Here is a 27,736-nt window from a genome sequence, read left to right as displayed (position 1 = left end):
CACAAAACAAGACCCAACAATATGCTGCCTACAGGAGACGCATTTGATAGGAAAAGACATACATAGACTGAAGGTGAAAGGTTGGGAAAAATCATATCACTCATATGGACTTTGGAAACAAGCAGGAGTGTCCATACTCATATCAGATAAAATAGATTTCAAGCCAAAGTTAATCAAAAGGAATAAAGAGGGACACTACATACTGCTCAAGGGAACCATACACCAACAAGACATAACAATCATAAATATATATGCCCCAAACAATGGTGCAGCTATGTTCATCAAACAAACTCTTCTCAAGTTCAGGAGTCTAATAGACCACCATACAATAATCATGGGAGACTTCAACACACCTCTCTCACCACTGGACAGATCATCCAAACAAAAGTTGAATAAGGAAACTATAGAACTCAATAACACAATTAATAACCTAGACTTAATTGACATATATAGAATATACCACCGAACATCAAGCAGTTACACTTTTTTCTCAGCAGCACATGGATCCTTCTCAAAAATAGATCATATATTATGTCACAGGGCAACTCTTAGACAATATAAAGGAGTAGAGATAATACCATGCATCTTATCTGATCATAATGGAATGAAACTGAAAATCAACGATAAAAGAAGGAAGGAAAATCATGCATCACTTGGAGAATGAACAATAGGTTACTGAATGATCAATGGGTTATAGAAGACATCAAGGAGGAAATTAAAAAATTCTTAGAGATAAATGAAAATACAGACACAACATATCGGAATCTATGGGACACATTGAAAGCAGTTCTAAGAGGAAAATTCATTGCTTGGAGTTCATTCCTTAAAAAAAGAAAAAACCAACAAATAAATGATCTCATACTTCATCTCAAAATCCTAGAAAAAGAAGAGCAAAACAACAGCAAAAGAAGTAGAAGGCAAGAAATAATTAAAATCAGAGCTGAAATTAATGAAATCGAAACAAAAGAAACAATTGAAAAAATTGACAAAACTAAAAGTTGGTTCTTTGAAAAAATAAATAAAATCGACAGACCCTTAGCCATGCTAACGAAGAGAAGAAGAGAGAGAACTCAAATTACTAGCATACGGGATGAAAAAGGCAATATCACAACAGACACTTCAGAAATACAGAAGATAATCAGAAATTATTTTGAATCCTTATACTCCAATAAAGGAGAAGATAGTGAAGGCATCGATAAATTTCTTAAGTCATATGATCTGCCCAGATTGAGTCAGGAGGATATAGACAACCTAAACAGACCAATATCAATTGAGGAAATAGAAGAAACCATCAAAAGATTACCAACTAAGAAAAGCCCAGGACCGGATGGGTATACAGCAGAGTTTTACAAAACCTTTAAAGAGGAACTAACACCAATACTTTTCAAGCTACTTCAGGAAATAGAAAAAGAGGGAGAACTTCCAAATTCATTCTACGAGGCCAACATCACCCTGATTCCTAAACCAGACAAAGACACTTCAAAGAAAGAAAACTACAGACCAATATCTCTAATGAACCTAGGTGCAAAAATCCTCAATAAAATTCTGGTGAATCAGATACAAAAACATATCAAAAAAATTGTGCACCATGATCAAGTAGGATTCATCCCTGGGATGCAAGGCTGGTTCAATATACGGAAATCAATAAATGTTATTCACCACATCAATAGACTTAAAAATAAGAACCATATGATCATCTCGATAGATGCGGAAAAAGCATTCGACAAAGTACAGCATCCCTTTATGTTCAAAACTCTAGAAAAACTAGGGATACCAGGAACATACCTCAATATTGTAAAAGCAATCTATGCTAAGCCTCAGGCTAGCATCATTCTGAATGGAGAAAAATTGAAGGCATTCCCTCTAAAATCTGGAACAAGACAGGGATGCCCTCTCTCACCACTTCTGTTCAACATAGTTCTCGAAACACTGGCCAGAGCAATTAGACAGACGAAAGAAATTAAAGGCATAAAAATAGGAAAAGAAGAACTTAAATTATCACTATTTGCAGTGATATGATTCTATACCTAGCAGACCCAAAAGGGTCTACAAAGAAACTATTAGAGCTAATAAATGAATTCAGCAAAGTGGCAGGATATAAAATCAACACGCATAAATCAAAGGCATTCCTATATATCAGCGACAAATCCTCTGAAATGGAAATGAGGACAACCACTCCATTCACAATATCTTCAAAAAAAATAAAATACTTGGGAATCAACCTAACAAAAGAGGTGAAAGACTTATACAATGAAAACTACAGAACCCTAAAGAGAGAAATAGAAGAAGATCTTAGAAGATGGAAAAATATACCCTGTTCATGGATAGGCAGAACTAACATCATCAAAATGGCGATATTACCAAAAGTTCTCTATAGGTTTAATGCAATGCCAATCAAAATCCCAACGGCATTTCTTGTAGAAATAGAGAAAGCAAACATGAAATTCATATGGAAAAATAAAAGACCCAGAATAGCAAAAACAATGCTAAGCAGGAAGTGTGAATCAGGCGGCATAGCAATACCAGACTTCAAACTATACTACAGAGCAATAGTAACAAAAACAGCATGGTACTGGTACCAAAACAGGCGGGTGGACCAATGGTACAGAATAGAGGACACAGAAACCAATCCACAAAACTACAACTATCTTATATTTGATAAAGGGGCTAAAAGCATGCAATGGAGGAAGGATAGCATCTTCAACAAATGGTGCTGGGAAAACTGGAAATCCACATGCAACAAAATGAAACTGAATCCCTTTCTCTCGCCATGCACAAAAGTTAATTCAAAATGGATCAAGGAGCTTGATATCAAATCAGAGACACGCCGTCTGATAGAAGAAAAAGTTGGCTACGATCTACATACTGTGGGGTCGGGCTCCAAATTCCTCAATAGGACACCCATAGCACAAAAGTTAATAACTAGAATCAACAAATGAGACTTACTCAAACTAAAAAGTTTTTTCTCAGCAAAAAAAACAATAAGAGAGGTAAATAGGGCGCCTACATCCTGGGAACAAATCTTTACTCCTCACACTTCAGATAGAGCCCTAATATCTAGAGTATACAAAGAACTCAGAAAATTAGACAATATGATAACAAATAACCGAATCAACAAATGGGCCAAGGATCTGAACAGACACTTCTCAGAGGAGGACATACAATCAATCAACAAGTACATGAAAAAATGCTCCCCATCTCCAGCAGTCAGAGAAATGCAAATCAAAACCACCCTAAGATACCATCTCACTCCAGTAAGATTGGCAGACATTATGAGGTCAAACAACAACAAGTGCTGGCGAGGATGTGGGGAAAAGGGCACACTTGTACATTGCTGGTGGGACTGCAAATTGGTGCAGCCAATTTGGAAAGCAGTATGGAGATTTCTTGGAAAGCTGGGAATGGAACCACCATTTGACCCAGCTATTCCCCTTCTCGGTCTATTCCCTAAAGACCTAAAAATAGCATGCTACAGGGACACTGCTACATCGATGTTCATAGCAGCACAATTCACAATAGCAAGACTGTGGAACCAACCTAGATGCCCTTCAATAGACGAATGGATAAAAAAAATGTGGCATTTATACACAATGGAGTATTACTCTGCATTAAAAAATGACAAAATCATAGAATTTGCAGGGAAATGGATGGCATTAGAGCAGATTATGCTAAGTGAAGCTAGCCAATCCCTACAAAACAAATGCCAAATGTCTTCTTTGATATAAGGAGAGTAACTAAGAACAGAGTAGGGTAGAAGAGCATGAGAAGAAGATTAACATTAAACAGGGATGAGAGGTGGGAGGGAAAGGGAGAGAGAAGGGAAATTGCATGGAAATGGAAGGAGACCCTCAGGGTTATACAAAAGTACATACAAAAGGAAGTGAGGGGAAAGGGAAAAATAATACAAGGGGGACAAATGAATGACAGTAGAGGGGGCAGAGAGAGAAGAGGGGAGGGGAGGGGAGGGGAGGGGGGATAGTAGAGGATAGGAAAGGCGGCAGAACACAACAGACACTAGTGTGGCAATATGTAAATCAATGGATGTGTAACTGATGTGATTCTGCAATCTGTATATGGGGTAAAAATGGGAGTTCATAACCCACTTGAATCAAAGTGTGAAATATGATATATCAAGAACTATGTAATGTTTTTGAACAACCAACAATAAAAAAATTTTAAAAAAAAAGGAGACAGTGGATTGAGCCTCATGTTTCCCCCCTCAATGCTGAACTTTTAAAAATAAAATTGTGTGTCAAGACTGTGAAACAGTTTTTAAAACTGCTTTTAACAATAAGGACACTGGATAGGATATGTGTATTTATGTATATGTAGTAATACTAGTCTAACTATTTATTCACATTTAGTGTCATTATAAAAGGACTGGGGTTTTTCCCCCCATTTTCATTTAGATAGCACCCTGATTTGGGTCTATTGCATTCAAATTATGTTGCTGTTTTCTAAATAACTACCATTGTGGCAAATCACTGCCTTGTATGTTGATTTTGGATTTAGATAGGAGAATAGAGCCCAGGAAGAAAGAAAAAAGCAAAATGAAGATGGGAAAACAAGGAAGAAAACTGTAGTCTAATGCAAACCAATAGAACCCAGAAAATCAAGGGAAAACAATACTCTAAGTGGAAATAACAGGCAAAGGCTCCCACTTACATGAATGAATAACTGTGGAAATTAAGCTGTGTGTGCCTGGGGTTTTAAGATAGTCTCATTTTACATGTATTTGAAATTTTCTAATAAAGTTTTAAACAAGTACAAAGGGAAAATACTAAAAGTTATTACATTTGATTTTGCATTTTTAATACTTACTAATTCAAAGAAAATTTATAAGAAAGATTTCACTTAGATGGTGAAGAGTAAGGTAGGTGGTACTCTAATGTTATGTATAGCACTTGCCATGTGTGTTCAGAAAATTCACATTCCCAGGTGAGATTACTGGCTAGTTCTCGATTCAATAATTCTATGAAGATTATAGCTTTTTAGATGTTTTTCTTTCCCCCATGCCAGGATAATCTGATGAACACCATACATTTCCTAAAGTCTCACTACTGTTTCAGAGCTGAATTTTCACTTGATCCTCCATATACACCATTGTTTGGATGTTGTACTTTGAAGTCCTCATTGATTCCAGTTTGACTTAAACTTTCAAATGGATGTAGGTCAATAGGGGTTGCACAATGCTTAAGTATACAGGATGGTCTAAAGGAAACAGGAAATCAGGGTTCCAAATAGAAGGGGAATGTTGAGCTTTTAGTTATCCGGATACTGGCTGGAAGAAAGGAAAGATGGAGAAGTAAATGTAGTGAATTGTGTACTAAAAAACTGTGTAAGAAAGGTGCCAACTTGTCCATCCAAAAGGCTCCAAGACCACCTCCTAAGCATAGTGGTGAAGGATCACAGGCACAAGGAGAAAGGAGCTCATCCAGAGGCTAGCCATGGAGTAATACATGGTTGGAGCGACACGTGAATAAAAGTCTTACCAAGAAGCAAGAAGGCCAGGTTAAAAATGAACATGCATTCATCTTACATTCAACCAGTGTTTGTCAAACACATATCATTGTTCCTTCATTCAGCAATTATTTAGTTAATACCTATGGTGTAAGGTACAAGATGAATCTACTCATAAAAAATGTAGAATCTGCTGAGAAAGGGACACATCCATAGCCAAGTGTAAACTTAGTCCATTTCATGTGATGCCTGCTGTAATGAAGGTGCATTTGATGCTGTAACTTGCACAGAAGTGAACCATTATTTCAAGGAAGACCTCACCTACCACCTCCCAGTGGAAATGGACCCTAAAGCCTCAGAAAAAAATAGGAAAAGAAAAGAAAGACATTTCATGTAGAAGGAATTAGTATGTGAAAAAGCATGCCATATTTGGGAAGGTTTTGAGTGATCTGATAGTGGAGCACAGGAGTTGAAGGAAGAATGGAGGTGACAAGGTATTAACCTAACAGATATACCTCCAACACAGTCTTATGGCAGAGGTATTAGTAGGTAGAACAGATCTTTTCCTACATGAATAAGTTAACACAAATATGTAACTATTCCAATAGTGACTCTTAAATTTTGCTTTAAAAAATGTGTTAAAAATTTTAAACTAATCTTGAGTACAGCAAGTGTTTATAAGTGTGAGTATATTGAGAAACATAATTTTGCTCATTTTGAATCAGTTTCCATCATTTGTTTTATTTTGATGAACTGATTTTGGAACATCCATTTCTCTGTCATACTTAATAGTTTGAAAGGAAACTCTGCTAATCTGGCTACATTTCTTTCAATCAGAAAAAAAGGAGTTAGGGGGATAGCTCACTGGTAGAGTGTATGCATACATGCATGAGGCCCTGAGTTCAACCCCCAGCACACTAAAGAATAAGAATATACTTTGGTCGAGTGCCCTGGTATGTACTACCCAGCTACTTGGCCTTAGCTATTTGGGATACTGACACAGGAGGGTCACTTGAGCCCAGTATTCAGCCTGGGCAACATGGCAAAATCTCATCACTTAAAAAAAGGAAAAAGAAAAGTTTTAGTTCTTGTCTTCAATGAACAGAAAGCATTTTTTTTTCTTCCTGATGAGAAGTATGTTTATAAAAAGTTGCTTGTGTGGCATTTTAAAATCAGATGCCTGTTAGTATTCGTAATCAAAATGAGGGATTTAAAGTTATACTGGGCCTGTCTCAGCACTTTTTCAATTGAGAACATGCATTATGCCTCCTGGCTGTTTTCCAAAAAACTGTCCTTAAGAAGTTATGTGAATTTCATTTGCAGCAGTCCACAGGGATGGAAGTCATTCAGACCACTCCTTCAGACTCTTGTAATTTAATTCTGGGCACTTGAGTTAACAACATGAACAGAGTTATGTAGTGGTAATTGTATAGGTATGTGGTCAAATAGCTGATCTTAATTTTTTTTATCTACCCTAAATGTACATTGCACACTTACTAAATTAGCTTCTGATTTTTCTTTGGCCTCTTGGGAAATATGATCCAGCATGCCTAAGTTTGTAGAAAAAACATTCTGAAATTTGGGGTTTTTGTTGTTGTTGAAGCCTCATTTTTGTCTGGTTTTTCCTTCCCAACAAATGACTTTTGTTATTCCCAGAAATAATACTGGAAACTGCATTAATTGGAAAGGTAGAACAATTGCACCAGTTAATTGGAAAAATAATAGACATCATATCAGATGTAACATCTGATATACAGTTTGTATTTTTCCTATGGTTCTAAAGGTGTTACTTGCTTTTTCAGTTGAACTCTGGATGTCCCCATCTATCCATTCTGGACTCCAGCTAGCTTTTATTTCTGTTGTATTTGAATAAAGAATCTAGAAATTCTGTGAGGATTGCGTATTAGATGATTGTGAACTAGTTAAATGAGATTACAAGACACAAATCACATATTATATGTTCAAGTGGTATTTTTACACTTCTGCTCTTTGTGAGCTTTTTCAAGTCACTTGCCAGTGAGATAGCTGAGAAAAGGAATCTATACTTCCTTCTTAATCTATACCTCTTTTGGCATTTGTACCATGCATGTGGTATAAATATACCCAAATCTGACTTAAAAAAAAAAAAAAAAAGGAGGCAGGAGAGAAAAGAAAGATTTGAGTGTCAGTATGTGCAGAGCACTAAGCCAGATGCTATGGAAGTTATAAGAGGATACCAGTTTAGGGGCTTTTCCCAGGAGCTGAACATGACATTACATGAACAAACAAACTCACAAGAAGTTAACGAGGTGAAGAGAGAAAGTGGTAAGACACTGATAAGCAGAGTCAGTGCTATGAGTGTTCACTGAATGGTTAAGATTTTGGGAGAAGAAGGAAAGGCTTCCAGGACTCAAGGCTTCAAAGAAGTAGGGAACGTTTGTTCTGAGATTAGAAGACCTGAGGGAACAGGAAGAAGCCCATGGTTTAAGTTGCCCCTATTCTCTCCTACTTAAAGGCAGGCATCTGCTGTCCTGGATGTGGAGCCTGGGGATGGATATAGTGGGAATAGAAGAGTGTCAAAGATCTGAACCTCTCTCTACACCCAGAATTAGTGATACTGAGGGTTCAGGGAAAACAGTGATATCAGACCCCACCATATACTCTCAAGACCTTGTATGATTCTGAGAGTGTGTCAGTTGTCACTGAGGAATATAAGTAATGCTGTTCCTGAGAGTCATTATTTTCTGATTGTTAAGAAGTTGTTTAGGTTGATAAAGTCATATCCAAATGTCCAATGTGCCTTTCTTATGTATATAAGTAAATGAATTCTCATATATTCCATTAATGGCAGTGACAGCTGTGCTGAATGTAATTCCACTTCCTTGGACTAAAATATACAATTTTTGTTTACTCACAACATCAATCTAAAAAGAGAGTCAGTCTTAACATTATTATTTCCTTTTTCAGACAAACGGATACTTACCTGGGAATGGAGATGTATATCAAGAAAGGCTAGCTCGCTTAGAAAATGATAAAGAATCCCTTGTTCTTCAGGCAAGTAATTTTAAATGTCACTTTTCTCATGATGTACAGTTGGCCCTCCAAACTTTGGATCAAAAATATTTGGAAAAATTGAAGCTGTTCTAAACATGTACAGACTTTTTTTTTTTCTTGTCATTATTTCCTAAACAATATATATGACAACTGTTTACATAGCATTTACATTGTGTTAGGTAATTAGAGGTGATTTAAAGCATATGGGAGGATGTTCATAGACCATATTTAATACCATGCTGTTTCATATAAGGATTTGAGCTTCTACAGATTTGGTATTTGCAGGGATGCTGGAACAAATCCCACACAGATACCAAGGGAAGCCTGTACTTACAAGATGATTTTAAATTGAGATGGTCAGTTCAGATACTTACAAAAACAAGGTTGCTAAATAAAAGTGCAGTAGACCATCTGTACACACTAGGAAATAGTGAGGATGGTGGTGGAGTGTGTATCCAGCCTAGAGGGAGCAGTTCTTAGCCTCAGCCCTTCAGGGCCAGTCTGAATACAAGCTCACTATCATCTGATCTGACTTTCTAATATCATCCATCATTTGATCTGATGTTTTAATATGTAACAGAAATTCAAATATATAACTGTAGTATAAAAATATCAATGTTATAATTTCTGAATATGAATATATGTATAATTTTTCTATTTATAAAATGATACCATGGGTCAAACAGAACAGAACACAACAGTGAGTGGAATCCTGCTTGTAGACTAAATTTACTTACTTCTTCATAGTGTTTGGACAAGTAATTTTTACTTTGGCATTTTGAGTAAATGAATATTTATTATATTATTATATTTATTAGGCTGATGATCAGTGAGGAAAAACATGTAGATCTCAATAAGTACTAAGGATGAAGGAGTAAGCCTACAGTTTCTTGTGGATCTTTGAATATGTTTCATTGTACCCTGGGTGTTTTTTTTTTTTGTTTGTTTGTTTTTTAATACTTGGACTTGAACCAGGGCTTTATGCATGCTAAGCACATACTCTAGCATTGAGCTACACCCCTAGCCCTGCATCTTGGCTTTGAATACATTTGCAGTCAGTGTGATCTTGAAAGATATTGTGGAATTTAAATTCCCTGGATTCTTTTCCTTATTCTTCAAGCATCATATTTGAATACTCATTGACAATATCTGCTTCAAATATTAACTTAATTTCCTCTCTTCCATTCTAATACTATCTCCTACATCCCCCCAAACAGAAATTGTGTTCATAAATTTTTTCATCAATGATTGAAATTGATAAAGCATTGCACATCCCCAGTCAGCACTAATTTTCTCATAAACTGAACAGGAATTCTTAGATCCAGAAGCAACATGTAAATAGTACTGTAAAAGACCTCTGTAGTCTTCTCAGATTGTTTTGCTTTTCTTTTTCTTTTTTTTTAATATTTATTTTTTAGTTGTAGTTGGACACAATACCTTTATTTATTTATTTTTATATAGTGCTGAGGATCAAACCCAGGACATCTCACAAGCTAGGCAAGTGCTCTACTGCTGAGCCACAACCCCAGCCCCTCAGATTGTTTTTCTTTACCACCATGAGTAGTGAGATTATTCTAGTTTGTGTTCACTTAGAGAAATAAACTATGCCAATAGAATCCAAATTCTGTTTTTCTTTTTTCTTTCCTTCCTTTTTTGGGGGGGCAGGGGTGTGGTCCTAGGAACAAACCTAGGGCCTCAAACATACTAAGCAAGCATTCTACCATTGAGCTACATCCCATACTATTTTTTTTTTTTTTTTTAATTTTAAGACAGGATCTGGCTAGGTTTTCCAGGCTGACCTCCTGCCTTAGCCTCCTAAGTTGCTGGGATTGTGTGTACCGTCACACCTAGTGGAACCTAAATTCTCTCTCACTCATTGCAGTATTTTACTCTAAATATAGGTCAGTGTGTTAACAGACCAGGTGGAGGCTCAGGGAGAGAAGATTCGAGATTTGGAGTTTTGTCTTGAAGAGCACAGAGAGAAACTGAATGCCACAGAAGAAATGCTGCAGCAGGTATGTGTAAAAGCTGATGAGGGTAGAGGTGGTGGTGAGATGTGTCTGTCTTTACTCTGATGGAGCAGCAAATTTCCAGACTCACTCTGACTGGCACATCTTAAGCTAAAAACTAGAGTAAGAGGGTCCCAAACTACACAGACAAAAAGTGTTTAATTAATCACTATACATGGCCTATGTTATTGGGAAAAAACTTGTACACACAGTGCTCATATATGAGAGGCCCTATAGGTTGTGGACAAAATAAAATCGCTATTGCAAAACAGCTTAGTTTGAATTCCTGCTCTGTCATTTCCTTGCCATGGAACTTTGACAAGTTCTTAACCTCTCTGTTCTTCAGTTTCCTCTTCTGATGAATGAGGATAAGAGTTTCTACCTCACAAGACTTTTGAGGCGATGGAATCACTTAATATATGTCACATCAGTACCTGGTACATAGCAGACGTGTCGTCGTCGTCGTCATCATCATCATCATCATCATCATCAGGCTTAGGAATATGTAAAGGATCTGGGGGTGTAACCCAGTAGTATAGTACAGGCTTAGCATGGGTTCAATCCCTTGTACCAAGGAAAAAAAAGAATAGACAACAACTGAGTGCAGGGGTGCACTCCTGTAATCTCAGGTACTGCAGAGGCTGAGTTCTGTAGGCCAGCCTGGGTGTGTGTGTGCGTGTGTGTGTGTATCTGCTTTAATAAACTGATATGTGTTCTCTTCAGAGAATAGTAAATAATCTAAAAGTACGTATGTCTAGTAATTATTCTTCAAGGCACCCTCTTACTTCAGATCTTTGCTGCTTTGCAATCAGAAATGTCCCAAATTTACATGTGGACATTTATAATAAAATAACTTCTGAATGTGTTTCTTATATTCTAATAGGAGCTTCTGAGTAGGACATCCTTAGAAACTCAGAAGTTGGATCTAATCGCTGAAATATCCAACTTGAAGTTAAAACTGTCAGCTGTAGAGAAGGACAGACTGGATTATGAAGACAGGTTTCAAGACACAGAGGTAAGTGACCCCTTCTCTTTGTCTGTGTGTCTATGTCTGTCTGTCTCTCTTTCTCTCTCTGTCTCTGTCTCTCTGTCTCTCTCTTTCTCTGTCTCTCTCTCTCTCACACACACACACACACACACACTCTCTCTCTCCTAGGGCAAAGTTGAAATTCCCTGAAGGTGTGAAGGAGAAGTAGCTCATTACCATGTACTTTCATCCTACTTCTTTTTAATAATAAACTTTTGGGGGTTTAGCTCAGTAGTAGAGCACATGCTTAGTATGCGCAAGACCCTGGGTTCTATCCCCAGCACCAAAATATAAGCAAGTCAACTTTATTATAATGAATTTTATTGCTAAATGCTAATGGTAATTTTTATTTGGGGACTTTGATTTGAAATATTAATCCTTTCTTTTATTTATTTTTTAAATTTTTAATTTGTTACATATGACAGCAGAATGCATTACAATTCATATTACATGTATAGAGCACAATTTTCATGTCTCTTATTATACACAAAGTAGAGTCACGTCCTTCGTGTCTTCATACATGTACTTAAGGTACATTCCACCTTCTTTCCTACCTCCGTGCCCCTTCCCTTCCTCTCCCTCCCCTTTTCTCCTTTGCCCTATCTAGAGTTTATTTAATCCTTCTATTCCCCCACCCCCACCCCACCACATTATGAATCAGCATCCTTAAATCAGAGAAATCATTCGGCATTTGTTTTTTGGGGAATTGGCTAATTTCACTTAGCATTATATTCTCCAGTTCCATCCATTTACCTGCAAATGCTGTGATTTTATTCTCTTTTATTGATGAATAATATTCCCTTGCGTATATATGCCACATTTTTTTTATCCATTCATCTATTGAAGGGCATCTGGATTGACTCCAGAGTTTAGCTGTTATGAATTGTGCTGCTATAAACGTTGATGTGGCTGTGTCCCTATAGTATGCTGTTTTTTAGTCCTTTGGGTATAGACCAAGGAGAGGGATAGCTGGGTCAAATGGTGGTTCCATTCCCAGTGTTCCAAGGATTCTCCATACTGTTTTCTAGATAGGCTGCACCAATTTGCAGTCCCACCAGCAGTGTGCTTTTTTCCCCACATCCCCGCCAATACTTATTGTTGTTTGGATTCTTAAGAGCTGCCATTCTGACTGGAGTGAGGTAAAATCTTAGAGTAGTTTTGATTTTCATTTCTCTAATTGCTAGAGATGTTGAACATTTTTTCATATATTTGTTGGCTGATTGTATATCTTCTGAGAAGTGTCTGTTCAGTTCCTTGGCCCATTTATTAATTGGGTTATTTGTTTTTTGGTGCTAAGATTTTTGAGTTCTTTATATATTGTAGAGATTAGTGCTCTATCTGACGTGCGGGTGGTAAGAATTTGTTCCCAATTAGTAGGCTCTCTATTCACCTCACAGATTGTTTCTTTTGCTGAGAAGAAGCATTTTAGTTTGAATCCATCCCATTTATTTATTCTTGATATTAATTCTTGTGCTATAGAAGTCTTATTAAGGAAATTGAGGCCTAATCTGACATGATGTTGATTTGGGCCTACTTTTTCTTCCAATAGATGAATAGATGAAGTGTCTCTGGTTTAATTCCTAGGTCCTTGATCCATTTTGCATTGAGTTTTGTGCATGTTGAGAGATAGGGGTTTACTTTTCATTTTGTTGCATATGGAAAGAAAGAGAGCATCCCTGGCTTGTTCAGTTTTTAGAGAGAATGCTTTCAATTTTTCTCCATTTAAAATGACGTTGGCCTGGGGCTCAGCGTAGATAGCTTTTACGATGTTGAGATATGTTCCTGTTATCCCTAGTTTTTCTAGTGTTTTGAACATGAAGTGGTGCTATATTTTGTTGAATGTTTTTTCTCCATCTATTGAGATGATCATATGGTTCTTATCTTTGGGGGATATATATTTATAATTCTTATGTCTTGTTGGTGTATGCTTCCCTTGAGCAGTACATAGTGTCATTCTTTACCCCTTTTGATTAGCTTGAAGTCTACTTTATTTGATATGAGGATGGAAACCCCTGCTTGCTTCCGCAGTTCATGTGAGTGGTATGATTTTTCCCAACCCTTCACCTTCAGTCTGTGAATGTCTTTTTCTATGTGATGAGTCTCTTGGAGGCAGCACATTGTTGGGTCTTGTTTTTTTGATCCAACCTGCTAGTCTATGTCTTTTGATTGGTGAGTTTAGGCCATTAACATTCAGGACCATTATTGAGACATGATTTGTATTCTCAGCCATTTTTGTTTATTTTTGGTATTTAACTTGACTTGGTTTCTCCTCTGATTAGTTTTTCCTTTAGTGTAATACCTCCCTCTGCTGATTTTCATCATTGTTTTTCATTTCCTCTTTGTGGAATATTTTGCTGAGGATGTACTGTAGGGCAGGCTTTCTAGTTGTAAATTCTTTTAATTTTTGTTTATCATGGAAAGTTTTTATTTCATCACAAAGTTTAAAGCTTAATTTTGCTGGATATAAGATTCTTGGATGGCATCCATTTTCTTTCAGAGCTTGGTATATGTTGTTCCTTGATCTCCTGGCTTTGAGGGTCTGGGTTGAAAAATCTGCTGAGATATGAATTGGTGTCCCCTTATATGTGATCTGATTCCTCTCTCTTGCAGCTTTTAGATTCTATCCTTATTCTGTATGCTAGGCATTTTCACTAAAATGTGCCTTGGTGCAGATCTGTTGTAATTTTGTACATTTGGTGTCCTGAAAGTCTCTTATATTTGGTTTTCTGATTCATTCTTCATGCTTGGGAAATTTTCTGATATTATTTTATTGAAGAGATCGTGCATTCCTTTGGTTTGAAACTCTGTGCCTTCCTCTAGTCCTCTTAGCTTTGGTCTTTGATGCTGTCCCATAATTCTTGGATGTTCTGTTTATGGTTTCTTACTATCTTCACTGTGTGATCAATTTTATTTTCCAGATTGTAAACTTTGTCTTCATTATCTGACGTTCTTTCTTCCAAGTGATCTAGTCTGTTGGTTATGCTTTCTAATGAGTTTTTATTTGATTTATTGTATCCTTCATTTCAAGGATTTCTGTTATTTTTTTTTCAGAGTCTCTATCTATTTCTTGAAGTAATCTTTTGCTACCTGTATTTGCTCTTTTATCTGTTGGAGTGATCAATTTTTTGCTTATATTTGCTCATTTAGGTCATTCTTTAATTCCCAGCTCATTTTAATTATGAGCCTTCTGAACTCCTTATCTGACATTCATCAATTTCACTGTCCATGGGTTCTATTATTATAGTATCCTGGTTTGTTTGGGGGCACTTTCCTCCCTTGTTTTTTCATGTTGTCTATATGTCTTACTTTCTTGCAGTGTGAATCTGAGATACTACAGTTTCTACCCTATATTCTTGTAAAACCCGTGCAGATTGTCTGTACCTCACCTTGATGTTGGGCTTCCAGACCCTGCTGGTGTCCCTCAATGTATGCTACTGCAACTAGACGTGGTGGTGGCAATACTGAGATAATAGTGGAGGTGCCCCAATATGGATGCAATGTCTTACAGAGATGGGGCTCAAAGGGTAGGCTTCATGCTGTCTTTTTGATGTCTGCTCTGAGATGCAGCTGCTTCTAGGCCCTGTCTATTGTCAAAAATGTAGGGGCTACTGCGTGCGGAAGACTATGGTGATGTTTGCAGTGTCCCAAGATGCAAGTGGGTTAGGCTTCGGGTCCCAGGTGCGGGGGAGGTGGCGAACTTGGACGTACCCTGTCCGTGTGGGCGAATCTGGGCTGGGTATAAGCTCCTGCAGTGGTCTGCTGGCTGGAAGAGGCGTTCCTGTGCTGGAACCTGAGCTCCAGTGGTTGTCTGCCTGTGGCAGGATGGACCCAGACTGTGGTCCCTTAAGTTTTAAAATAAATGTATTTATATGCATGATTTTATTAGTAGCCCTTATTGAGGCACACTGATTATTTACTTACATAATAAGAGGATTTTTAAAAAATATTTTATTTTTTAGTTGTATTTGGATACAGTACCTGTATTTAATTATTTTTATGTGGTGCTGAGGATCGACCTCAGGGCTTTGTGCATGCTAGGCAAGCACTCTACCATTGAGCCACAACCCCCACCCAAGAGGATGTTTTTATATATAGAGAGAATATGTCCACATCATGCAATCATACAATCACAAAGCTTTGTGGAGGTCATTTAATTTGGCCTTCTATTTTTGGTCTGCTCCACACATAAATCAATTAAATGAAATTCATTGTACCTTTTTGAAACTCAGGGTAGATTCTATAACCTGAAATACCTGTGGCTGGCTAAGCAAACTTGTCTGTTCTCCCCATTTTATTGTTAACCCAGGTGTTCCAGTTTGTAGTTTTGTTCTTTAAAATGAAATGTAGGGCCCAGGATGTAGCTCAGTGTTACAGTGTTTGCCTAGCATGTGAAGGGATCTAGGTCCAGTCCCCAAACTAAAATAAGTAAATAAATAGATAAAGAAATAAAATTAGTTAAATGTAAAGAGCTGTAGAAATTCTCCAAATTCTCTCCTCCTTTTCTTCTATTTCATTTTCTTCCTTAAGAGGATGGGGAGGTACCATATTAAATCATAAAATGGGAAATAAGAAAGAGGGGAAGGCAATCATTTCCTTATGTTTCCCTTCTCTGCATATCAAATATTAATTTTATATCAACTATGTACTACCATGATCCCAGATTAATCATGTATATTATCTATTGTCCACAGTTTGAAAGTCTAATTTGAGGTAATGCGATTTACCTCATTATTATTTGCAAAATTAAATTTCCTGTCAAAGATTTAGCTTTAATGAAAAGTCTTGTTTTTATTTCTTGCTTCCTCCATAGGAAAAGGAAATCCCTAACTCATTTGTGTTTCAATCTTGAAGCTCTGTCACCTATGTGAGCAATGTTTTTCCTTTGATTGAGACTGGAGCGCTTAAAAAGGACTTAGAAAGTTACCCAATGTCTTTAAAATTCTTGGTTTTGTGCTTTCTTTAAAAATCCATTTGGATATTTTTCTTTCTTTTTTTCTGTCATTTCCTGACTTCATAGTCACTGCCTAACATAATAATAGAACTTGGTCAACAGGTAGACAACATGGCAGGGAAGCAAGTTCTGCTACAGGGGAAAAAAAAAGGAAAAGGGATCAAGATGTGGCCTTCTTCATAACATCTACAAAGATATGCAAAGTTTAAAAGAAGTCTTAACCTGTTCAACTGTTAGTTTAATTTGGGTAAGAGATCCCAACTTTGGGACTAAATTGCAGATATTTTGGGATTTCTTGGTATGATCCCAGAACAATGTTTACATTTCTGAAGTTTGTCTGTGTTAGGTGCAGAACAGGCTGAACTATGTTATCTGCAGGGCAGGCTGATCAAATGTTAGCTGCAGGATGGCCCACGCACTCAAACCTCCTTCTGTCTGGTCCTTTATCACCTGTTTGCGTCAAAGCTGAACATTCAACCCCCACTCAAGGCTGAACACTCAACCCCCCTTTGTGCCAACAAGGCAGCTTGCAGACCAGAGGCCCAGTTAGATTTGGGCTATAAAAACTCCCTCCTGCTGGGCCCCTCTCTCTCTTGTTCTCTTGCTCTCTCTGTCTCTCTTGCTCTTGCTTTTGCTCTCTCTTTCTCTCTCTCTCTCTCTCTCTCTCTCTCTCTCTCTCTCTCTCTCTCTCTCTTTCTTCTCTTTCTCTTTTTTCTCCTCTGTTGCACTTCTGCAAAAAGATCTCTTGGTCCCTCCAAGTGTTGTGATCACTTCCCTTTCAGTCTGCATTTTCTTTCACATTCCCCCACTGCTTTCTTACTTTACTCTTGAATTCTCTTCCGTAGGCAAGGTGATCTTGTCATCACACTTCCCATAGAACTCGGTTTCTGATGATTTTCTAATAAATATTGAATACTATTGGTAAAATGTAGTATGCACATACCTACAAATTATAGACTATTTTATATTTGTGATGTTATATAAGAAAATAATTAAAAGTCTTCAGAATTAAAGCTGAATTGGATGTGCATATGTTCCTGTTATTATTGTTCAATAGAAACAAAATGTTTTCCTAGATGTATCATGAATCCCAAATCCTTTAACTTTGTCTTAGAATTTAAAAATATATGAATAGTAATTTCTAATAAAACATTGAATTGAGAAAGAAATATAGGCAGTTTCCAAAAGATTATGAGTTAATATTGAAACCTTGAAAGATTCCAGGCTTGATTGTCCCAGGAATTGCTGATGAGAGATGGTTAATATTGTTCAACAGTGCCCTCTTCTGGTAAGAACTCAGATGTCAGAAACTGAATTGCTGTGGGAGCCCTAACTTGAGTTCTTTATAAGGACAAAGGGGAAGATAACACGTTTTCTTTAGGACTGAAATTCTGATAAGTTAATTGAAATAATCAATATTCCCCTGTTAAGATTTTCATACTAAGAATCAATTTCCATGTTTTCCAACTTGAGTTAATATGGAAAGATTTATTTCTTCTAAGTTGGAAATGTAGATTCATGTTCAAAGTATTGCCATGAAAGATAATTGAGTAGTTTGTTTGTTTGTTTTTCTTTTTGGTACTAGGGATTGAACCCAAGGGTACTTAACCATTGAGCCACATCCCCAGCCTTTTTTTATATTTAATTTTGAAACATGGTCTCCCTAAGTTGCTTAGGGCCTTGCTAAGTTGCTAAGACTGACTGAATTTATGATCCTCCTGCCTCAGCTTCCTGAGCCACTGGGATTTCAGACCATGTACTACCATGCTTGGCAAGTAATTTTGTTTGTTTAGAAGTATACACTATGCTTCTTCTCTTTTGGAAATTGCCACTAAAAGAAGTGGTAAAATATGCAACAGTGCCAGATAGGAACTCAAAGCTGTTCTTTAACAGTGAGAAAGTAGAAAAATATTTTGTTTTAGTCAGCCTTTCCACTTCTGTGACCAAAAAACCTGACAAGAACAATTTTAGAGAAGGAAGAGTTTATTTACAGTTTGTTCACCTTTTCAGAGGTCTCAGTCCATAGATGGCTGGCTCCATTGCTCTGGGCCTGAAGTGAAGCATAACATCAAGGAAGAAGGGCATGACAATCAGGAAGCAAAGAGAGCACTGTTCATCACAGACAAAATACAAACCCTAAGGCACGCCCCCAGTGACCCACCTCTTCCAGCCACATGTAGTCAGCACCCTGTTAATCCTTATCAGTGGATTGATGCACTGACTAGAGTAGGGCTCTCATAACCCAATCTTTTCACCTCTAAACTTTCTTGTAGTCTCACATATGAGCTTTTGGGGGAATATCTCTTATCTAAACCATAACATATATTTTAAAGACTGGATGAAGGAAGATCACTAATGACTTGTATTATGCAAGGATGATTACTAAGTGGGAGAAACTGACTTTCTTTGAACTTCAGTTCTGAACTTAAAATAAGGGATCATAACTAAACTTTTTTTTTTTAGTAGTCACATATTCTTGACCTCATAAAAGGAAAAAAGTCTATTTTCTCTTACTGAACACATTATATAATTATCATTAAGCAATTTTATAAAGGTAGGGAATAGTTTTACCCTTTTTACAAGAACCCTTTTTATAGTTTTACTGGGAAGTATATTCCTATGTATCATCCCTTTCCCCAGCATTTATGACTTGGAATCATTACACTTATAATTTTAGAATAATCTGTTAATAAAGTTGTTAAAGCATTATTCTACTTTTTTGACATGTTTGTATACTTCTGCTCTACAATCAATGAACTCGTTGTCCAGAAATAAATCTCATATAAGATGAAAGAGATATTAAGATATTAACCATGGAGGAATCTTTGTGATGTATAGCTGAAAAGAAAAGGGGGAAACAAAAAGTCTCCTTTGCAATGTATCTGAGCTTCTTATTTGGAGGAGTTATTATTGTTTAACATTCTAAATTCCTTTTCTTCCTCTCTGGGCTCTAGACAATAAATATACTCAATATTTAGGCAAAATTTATAGGCAAATTAGTTTTTTTTTAAAGTGGCAGTAGAAAGGTACCAAGTTTTTTTATATTCTATTATGAAAACATTAAGATTGTTTTCTTTCTCATTTTCCCAATATAAAATTGTATTATGTAAAATATATGTGTAAACTACAGTACCTTCATCTTCAAATTGAGAATCTTTTTGTTTAAAGTATTTAAAGGTAATCTGTATTTTTGTAGACTAAGGAAGAAATTATTTAAAAAATTTTTTTATAAATACTTATGTATCAATGAGAAGGCCTTCAAGGTAAATGGCTTTACAAGAAAATTTCTTTGGTTTATTTTAAAATAAAACAGAGTTCATAGTTTTAGTCTAGAAACATCCAACAAATGGTTGTGAGTCAGATATGAAACTACTTTTCTGTGTTACTTAGCTTTCCATCACTATGTCAAATACCTTAGATAATGTATAAAGAGAAAAATGTTTATTTTGGCCCAGTCTTGGAGGTTCCAGTTCATGATCAATTGTCCTTGTTCCTTTTGCAAGTAGGAGAGCATCAGGAGAACATGTTGAAGAACAGAATTGCTCACTCCATGGCCAGGAAACAAAAAAGAGAGAAAGGGGTTAGGGTCTTACAGGCCCTTTAAAGGACAAAGACCTCAGAACCTCCCAGTAGATCCCACCCCTTAAAGGTTCTACCACTTCCCAGCAGCTCCATACTGGGGATCACAGCTTGTGTCCTTGGGGACACTCAAGGTATAAACAGTAGAACTTTGTTAATCTTTTATTTTTGTAAACCCACCACTTTAGGGCAGAAGCATTGGGAATTTAAAGCAGTGTTTAAATAAGAAAATGGTTTGATTTGGGGCTGTAGCTATAGCTCAGTGGCACAGCATTTGCCTAGCATGTGTGGGGCACTAGGTTTGATCTTTAGCACCACATTAAAAAAAAAAGAAAGAAAATAAATACGCTGTCCATCAACAACTACAAAAAATTTTTTTCTAAACAGTTTGGTCTTAAGGAAATACATTTACTGGTTTTCCATTTGTCAGACCTGATTCACACAACTTAAACCCTAGGAGCTGTTTACCTCTTAAGATTTCCACCTTCTTAAGATCAGATATTCGGTGGCACAGGTAGTGCATACCCATAATTCCAGTGACTCTGGAGTCTGACACAGGAAAATTGCAAGCTCAAGGTCAGCCTGGGAAATGTAGCAAGACCTGTCTCAAAATAAAAAATTAGAAGAACTTGGAGATGTGGCTCAGTGCTCAGTGGTAGAGCACTTCCCCAGTACTTAAAAAAAGAAAAACTAAGCTGCTACTTTGGTACAGCAGGTAACTGAGGTAACTGCTACCACTTTCCTAATGTGTTTCTTGTTTTTTCTTTTTGGACAGGGACTAATTCAGGAGATCAATGATTTAAGGTTAAAAGTCAGTGAAATGGATAGTGAAAGACTTCAATATGAAAAAAAGCTTAAGTCAACCAAAGTAAGTTTCTTACCTATAAAAACAAATTTGAATAGCTCCACTACTCATCTGTCACCAGTAATATAAATGAAAATGTTTTCTACTTAGTATATGATAATAAGGTATTTTATAAGTAAATGATATTTTTCTCCAAGCTGGAAACTTTGAAAATAAACACTACTGTTCTGAATAATAAACAAGGCTTAACTAATCTCCCAGAATGTAACCTGCCATTTCTCTGAGTTATCTAACCTCCTTTATAAACTGATACTGTTTTCTTGGTTATTTAGTATGTCTGTTTCTCTCTAGTTTTCTTTCACTCCTCTGTCTCTCTACCAGTCTTTAATGGCCAAACTTTCTAGCATGAAAATCAAGGTGGGTCAGATGCAGTATGAAAAGCAGCGGATGGAACAAAAATGGGAGTCACTGAAGGTGTAGTAGACTTTGGGTGATGGGCTCCATGGCTTGTCACTTTCTGGCTTGTGTTGTTTTGCTGTGATAGTGTTTTTAGTGGCATGTGCATTTATTTTGTATATGTGTGTATGTCAGCTGTTTATTAAAAATACATACAACACTGATGAAAGAGACAATGAGATCCCTAATGCTATTTTCAGAAATATCCAACATAATAAATGAAAAATAATAAACAAATAAAATAAAAGTATTAGCTAGGTGTGGTGGCATGTACCTGTAATCCCAGTGATTCGGGAGGTTGAAACAGAAAGACACAAGTTTGAGACCAGCCTTAGCATCTTAACGAGATTCCCCAAGCAACTTAGCAAGACCCTGTCTCAAAACAAAAACTTTAAAAGGACTGGGGATGTAACTCAGTGGTAAAGCACTCTTGAGTTCAAGCCCCTAAATAAATAAATAAATAAACAAGCAAGCTTATAAATTAAATCTAACCCTCAGGTTCTTTGATCCCCCGAACATCATAAAATAATTGTAAAAGTTCATCTGTGAAAGAATTTTTATTTCATATCAGTAGTAGATACTGCTTTTCTCCTTCAGGGCTTTCTTGAAGATATATAATGTTATGTTATCATGGCCTTGAACAGAAATTACTGCTAAAAAGCAGCACAATGAGAAAAGCACAGCAAATCTTAATAGTGCTACTGAAAATGTCTTGGACTTGGTGTTCATTCTTACCATAAGTCAGAACTGTAGGGCAAACCTTCTACCTTCATTGGTGTACTACATCTTCTCATAATACTAAGTGTAATAAATATCTGTAGACTCTGAAAATGAAATGTGATATTGAATATAAAGTTATGCATATTAGCATTGCACAGCTCTAATTTTTTGCATTAAAAATAGACAGTAGAACTTAGATTTGCTAAAACTAGTTCTTTACTAAAATGAAACAGAAATCTAAAATATTAGCAAAAGGGATGGGGATATAGCTCAGTCAGTGATAGAGCATTGTCTAGTATGCACAAGACTCTGGGTTTCATCCCCAGAATTGCAAATTGAATAAGTAAATATACAAATGACATTGAAGCCTTTATAGTTGACTAGTTTGATATTTAAGTCCTTTTTTGAAATTTTTCTTTTCCCATTGCCATAAAAGGTTCTGTTCTTTTGCTTAATTATAAGAATGAATAATTATGTCCTATAATTTAGCTAAGGTGGTTCATGACTTCTACCTTGCCCACTGGTTAAAGCTCAGTGCTTGTCTAGGAAGCATTAGTGTGCCATGTTGAAATGCTGAGTGAATGTCAGGAAGTCTTTTCCATTTGCCTTTTATTTTGCCTTTTATGACATTAAGAATGTAATTTTGATTATCTTAATCATGTTTTGTAATTTAATATAATATACTAGCCAGCCTTAATTATACTTTAAAAGATTTCTTTTTAATTTACTCACAAAGAAACCTGTCATGATTATTATAAATTATACTTTTTTTAATAGTCTTGCCTCCTGCTTTTCATCGCTACTGTGTAATTTCTGATGTTTGTGTCTAAATTCTTGTAGATTTTTGTTTCATTTGTCCAATCAGATTACTGATCTAAAGAGTTAATGTGCTCTTTAAATATTCCCTTTCAGTCATAATATACAATTTTAAAATAAATTTACAATTTGTAGGATGAACTGGCATCTTTAAAAGAACAACTGGAAGAGAAGGAATCTGAAGTAAAAAGGCTGCAAGAAAAATTGGTTTGCAAGATGAAAGGAGAAGGGGTTGAGATTCTTGATAGAGGTAGGAATATTTGTTTAACTATTGTTATCTTACTTTGTTAAAATCCTCAAAAATCTAGGAGAGAATCTAAAGTTAGTCAACATATAATTTCAGTATGAAAGAAATGGGGAAAGTAATAGACCAAGTATGCCAACAGCCACAGGGAGTTCTCTGGGACTCTACTGTGGCAAGAGAAGTCTTGACCTTTCTCTGAAGCAGCAGGGGTAGGGCAGTTTTGTACTTCATTGGGTGTTCACTTTAATTGACTAAATTGTACATTTTCATCACAAGAGCATACTTTTTCAAATTGCAATACAAGGGAATGTTGGAAGAAGCAAAAGGAACAATTACTGTGTCCCAAGATTGTTTTCCTCTGAACTAAACTTGAGAAAAGATGAAATAAGGGATCTAGAAACCTCCCCTACTCTTTTAAGAGAAAAAAAGGAATGGCTCTCTATCTTTGGAATATTGGTGAAAATTTCCTACTGTGGGCCAAGCTCTCAATCTTTTAGAGAGCAAAGATAGGCTTATTCTGTTTTGGAAAAATGTATGAATTTATCCAAAGATTTTTTTTTCATAACTAAGGAGGATTTTTTTGAATACTGTATTGTTTGTAATCCTGATAATATAGGTTATACATGATAAAAAATAACTTGATGAAACATGTTTTTGTTTTAATGATAATTTGTAAATATAATGTATAACATCTGACAATACTAGGTCAAATTTAGCCTTTCTTTGTGATTATAAAGGAAGGAAGACTGCAACACTAAAATACCAAAGCAACTTCTGAGTCATTTGAAACAGAACAGATTTCAGTTAGTATAGCATTGGCATATTTTTATCTGTTATGTGAAAATGAATAACATTATTTTCTGACTCGAATTAGATTGCCTCTAAAGTCCTTCTTGGCTCTAGAATACTGTGGTTTTATATACCTGTAGGTATCATAATTCCCTGTTCATCAGTTCCTCAAACCTGAAGGGAATGGAATCCCCTCCTCTCATCTCCCATATTTTGGAATATGTAAGATATTGTCAAAGAGCATTCAGGAATAGGCTTGCTTCCCCACACACACACGCTGAGGATTAATCTAGGCACAAGGCCTACTACTGAGCTACAGCCTCAGCCCCACTTTAGTGCTTTGAAAAGAAAATGGAATCACAGGACTTGAGGATGTATTAGAGTAGTGTTGCCCACAGTCTGAACTGAGGACTGGACCCAGTGTATGAACTGCTTGTTACCAGTGTACAAACAGATAACGGCAGATACAGAGAAAAGTCTTGGAAATTTCGTGGCAGTCTGCTACTGGCATATATAACTGGCTCAACCATGACTCATCTCATTGAATGGCTGATAGACCATTTCAGTGTTGCAGAACTTGAGTGTTGAATTCAGTGTGGCATAGCATTGTACTGGCCACTTTCCAGAGGACCATGTTTTGAACATGTAACATTTCTGTTATAGAAATGAAAAAACTACCAAAGCAACATTAACTCATTTTTCACTTCATATGGTGTTTAGGAAACACTTGGATTTTGTTATGTCTGATTTTCCCACAAAAAAATCAAGGTTCAGAAATATGAAGACTCAGATGTAGTAATATGAAGTTAGATTTTTCTGATCAGTCTCCTCCCATCAGTCCTACAGTCACAAAATAATGCTTCTTATAATGTTTTTATAAGGTTAGAATCCCTTCATTTTAGGTAAAAGGAGACTAATAGTATGTTTAAAATATTTTTTATTGCTGTAATGTTTGCTAACTTTCAATTCAATGGGTTTTCCCGCACAGATGAAACTTTTAAAAAGAAGCTCAAAGAAAAAAGTAAGGTTTTGGTGTATTTCCATCAGCCTTTGCATCACCAGAAGTACTACTTTGTTCTTTGCATGTGTTTTAAAACATTTCTCACCAAAGATGTAATGTTGCTTCATCAATAAGCCCTCCATTTCTTCCGAGTGTACAAAATAGAGGCTAGACAAACAGACAATGAAAATGAAAATATGGAAGAAAAGATCACTTTGCAGATTTTGCCCGATTCAACCCTTTAGCTGCGCAGGATAGAGCAAGGCATCCAGTAGGGTGGAGATCAGAGAACATTTTCTCTGTCATCCAGGTAAAGAGGGAAAATTTTCTATGAAAATGCATTGTTTTTAAGATTTACCACAGTTGAAAGATCAGTTTGAACTTTGCTTTAGCTTTTCCATGTTTGGAAATCCACTATTTCATGAGATCTACATTAGAAGCTTTTTTGCATATATTTTCTTGGTGTTTCAGTTATTTAATTTGTACTTTCACTTTTGGATGAATTTTTCATTTTTAAAATATTTTGTTATTCAAGTAATCTGCTTTTGCATTTGAATATCAAATTTTTAAAAGATGGACACAATTATCTTTACTTTATTTATTTTTATATGGTTCTGAGGATTGAACCCAGTGTCTCACGTGTGCGAGGTAAGCGCTCTACCACTGAGCTATAACCCCAGCCCCTGAATATCAAATTTTAAGGAAAATTACATTCAGCTTACTTTGGTCCTTATGTCTTGAAGTTTGCTTTAAAATAGTGTTGGAAATGAAGTTTATAGATGAAGCAAAGTATTATTCTTTTGTATGGAACCTACAGCCAACTTCTAAGCATGACTATTCATGTAAATATCACAATCCATCAGGCTCTTACCATCCATGCCTCCATCTTAGTTATAAATGAGCATCATTTTCTCTGCTTTAGTCATTATGTATACCATTCATTGCTTTCAATCACTGCTTTATAGCTTCCATTTTTGAAAACTGTGTTTTTATTGTTACACAACCAAGTTCCATCTTCAGTGTACTAGGGAGAATTTCATTGTTGCTTGAGGGAGAACTTAGTTCTCCTGTACCCATATTGTTTTTCTGGAATCACAGCTTTTAAGATAAGAAGTGTTCATCTTTTAGGTTTTCCTTAAAAGAGAATATAGGTGTTAAATGTGTTCCTTTTTAAAAACAAATAAAACAAATCAATAACATCTTTACCTTAAAACATTTCATCTGAAGAGTAAGTAGCTTCTCAGGATAATTAAACTGATTTATGATTCAATATTGTATTATTTTCAGATATTGAAGTACAAAAGATGAAAAAGGCTGTGGAATCTTTAATGGCAGCAAATGATGAAAAGGTATTGGATGAAATTTAAATATGTACATTAATGTTATGTGACACCATTTTGACCATTCCACACAATTTCTTGAGCTTTCTCAGTTTGAAAGAACATATCCTGAACTCTGCCCACATTAAGGGACAGCCTTCTCCCTCCCTGCCTGTGTGTGCACATTCTCAGCAATGGCAGTTGTAATCATGGCTTTACACACAGGAATAGGGAGCAGCGGCACTAGCTCCACTGAGATTCCTACCCTCTCCTATTCCTGTGAATATAGAAAATGTTCAGGCCATCAGAGGAGTTCTGCATAGTCAGGTGACAAATAAAAGAAAGTACATTCTGAAACCAATGTCACTGAAACCAAAGCCTCCAGAGGTCTTTTTCCTGGCTGGTTTACCTCCCCAACATCTGATGTTTCATCCTGTCATGAGCAGGGATGCAGTTACCCACTAAGGTGATGTGTTTCTTTGTGGCCTACATCATCATTCATATATCCAGCAGACCACAACTGTTAGGTCCAGTTCATGTTGTTAGAACTACTCTCCCCTTTGTATCCCTGAATGAACAAAACAAGGGGACATGTTCCCCCAACAAGAGTAGTTTTAGGGAAGTAAAAAAGCAACAAAATGTCAAGAACTTTGGCTTGATCATTTTCTGTCATCATAACTTTCTCTAATTCTTGCCTGTTCTGTTTTTCTTACCTCCTTATTTATAAAAAATGTTAATCATTTTGTCTACCATTTTCTTTATTTTCTCTTTTTTTTCTGTGGAAATAAACTCATTGTCATACTCACCTGCCCATCTGCAGGTTTCTTTTTCTAGTCTTTCCCAATATTGAATAAAAACAAAAATAATTAGCAAGCTGCCCACCATACCTTTTATTTAAACAACAACAACAAAAATGACTAACGTTCATTTTGTTTTAGTTTTTCTTCCTAAAAAAGCAACAATAAGCAAAACTCCTGATGTTTAATGAACTCCTATTAGATGCCCAAGCTGCCAAGAACACCAAGAGTAACAACTTTCTTGAGGGTTCCAGAGTTCAAAGAGGAAAATTCCAAGGAGAAACAGTAGTTCATCAGGAAAATGAAGGCTTCTAGCCAAAGGGCCCATGAGCCAAAACACACGTGGAAACCCAGTCTTGAAATATCCTAGGATATAGTGGGAAGGTGTTGAGTGTGATATCCAGGGGTTGCGGCTGGGTGTGTGGCTGACCAAAGCAACTTTGCTAATCTCATGATTTGGGGACTGAGCTTGTAGACCTTGAGAAATGATGAAATTAAATTGCTGTTTTTAGAAAGCTAACTTTGGTGGTGGAATGGAGGCAAGAATAAGAGGGAGAATGAACACAGCACAATTAAGAGGATGTTGATATAGTCATGAGAAATGATGAGGGCTTACAATCAGGCAATGGCAGCAAATTGGTAAAGAAGGACAAAATCTTAGAGAAAGTTACAGATTGACAAGCTTCTCAGATCTCTGGATTTGAGAAATGAGAATAAATTTTTGGTTTGAG

General features: G+C 36.3%; 1 protein-coding gene across 13 annotated transcripts in view; it reads left to right on the top strand.

Moving 5' to 3' along the window:
• Positions 1–27,736, top strand: part of LOC114091684 (liprin-beta-1) — a 222,584-nt gene that overhangs the window by 155,648 nt on the left and 39,200 nt on the right. For 10 of the 13 annotated variants that reach the window (XM_071610029.1, XM_071610028.1, XM_071610033.1 and 7 more), the window contains 7 exons: positions 8,407–8,493; positions 10,395–10,508; positions 11,386–11,517; positions 20,835–20,927; positions 22,992–23,106; positions 24,878–24,910; positions 26,177–26,238. In XM_071610029.1, the coding sequence (XP_071466130.1) occupies positions 8,407–8,493; positions 10,395–10,508; positions 11,386–11,517; positions 20,835–20,927; positions 22,992–23,106; positions 24,878–24,910; positions 26,177–26,238 (636 nt within the window). The remainder of the gene's footprint in view (positions 1–8,406; positions 8,494–10,394; positions 10,509–11,385; positions 11,518–20,834; positions 20,928–22,991; positions 23,107–24,877; positions 24,911–26,176; positions 26,239–27,736) is intronic. The other 3 variants (XM_071610036.1, XM_071610035.1, XM_071610032.1) reach the window with 1 other exon arrangement.

This window comes from Marmota flaviventris, chromosome 3 (assembly GCF_047511675.1).
Source record: "Marmota flaviventris isolate mMarFla1 chromosome 3, mMarFla1.hap1, whole genome shotgun sequence".
NCBI classification, from domain to species: Eukaryota; Metazoa; Chordata; class Mammalia; order Rodentia; family Sciuridae; genus Marmota; species Marmota flaviventris.
The sequence above is the reverse complement of the archived record's forward strand: the minus strand, read 5'-3'. Positions and strand labels throughout refer to the sequence as shown.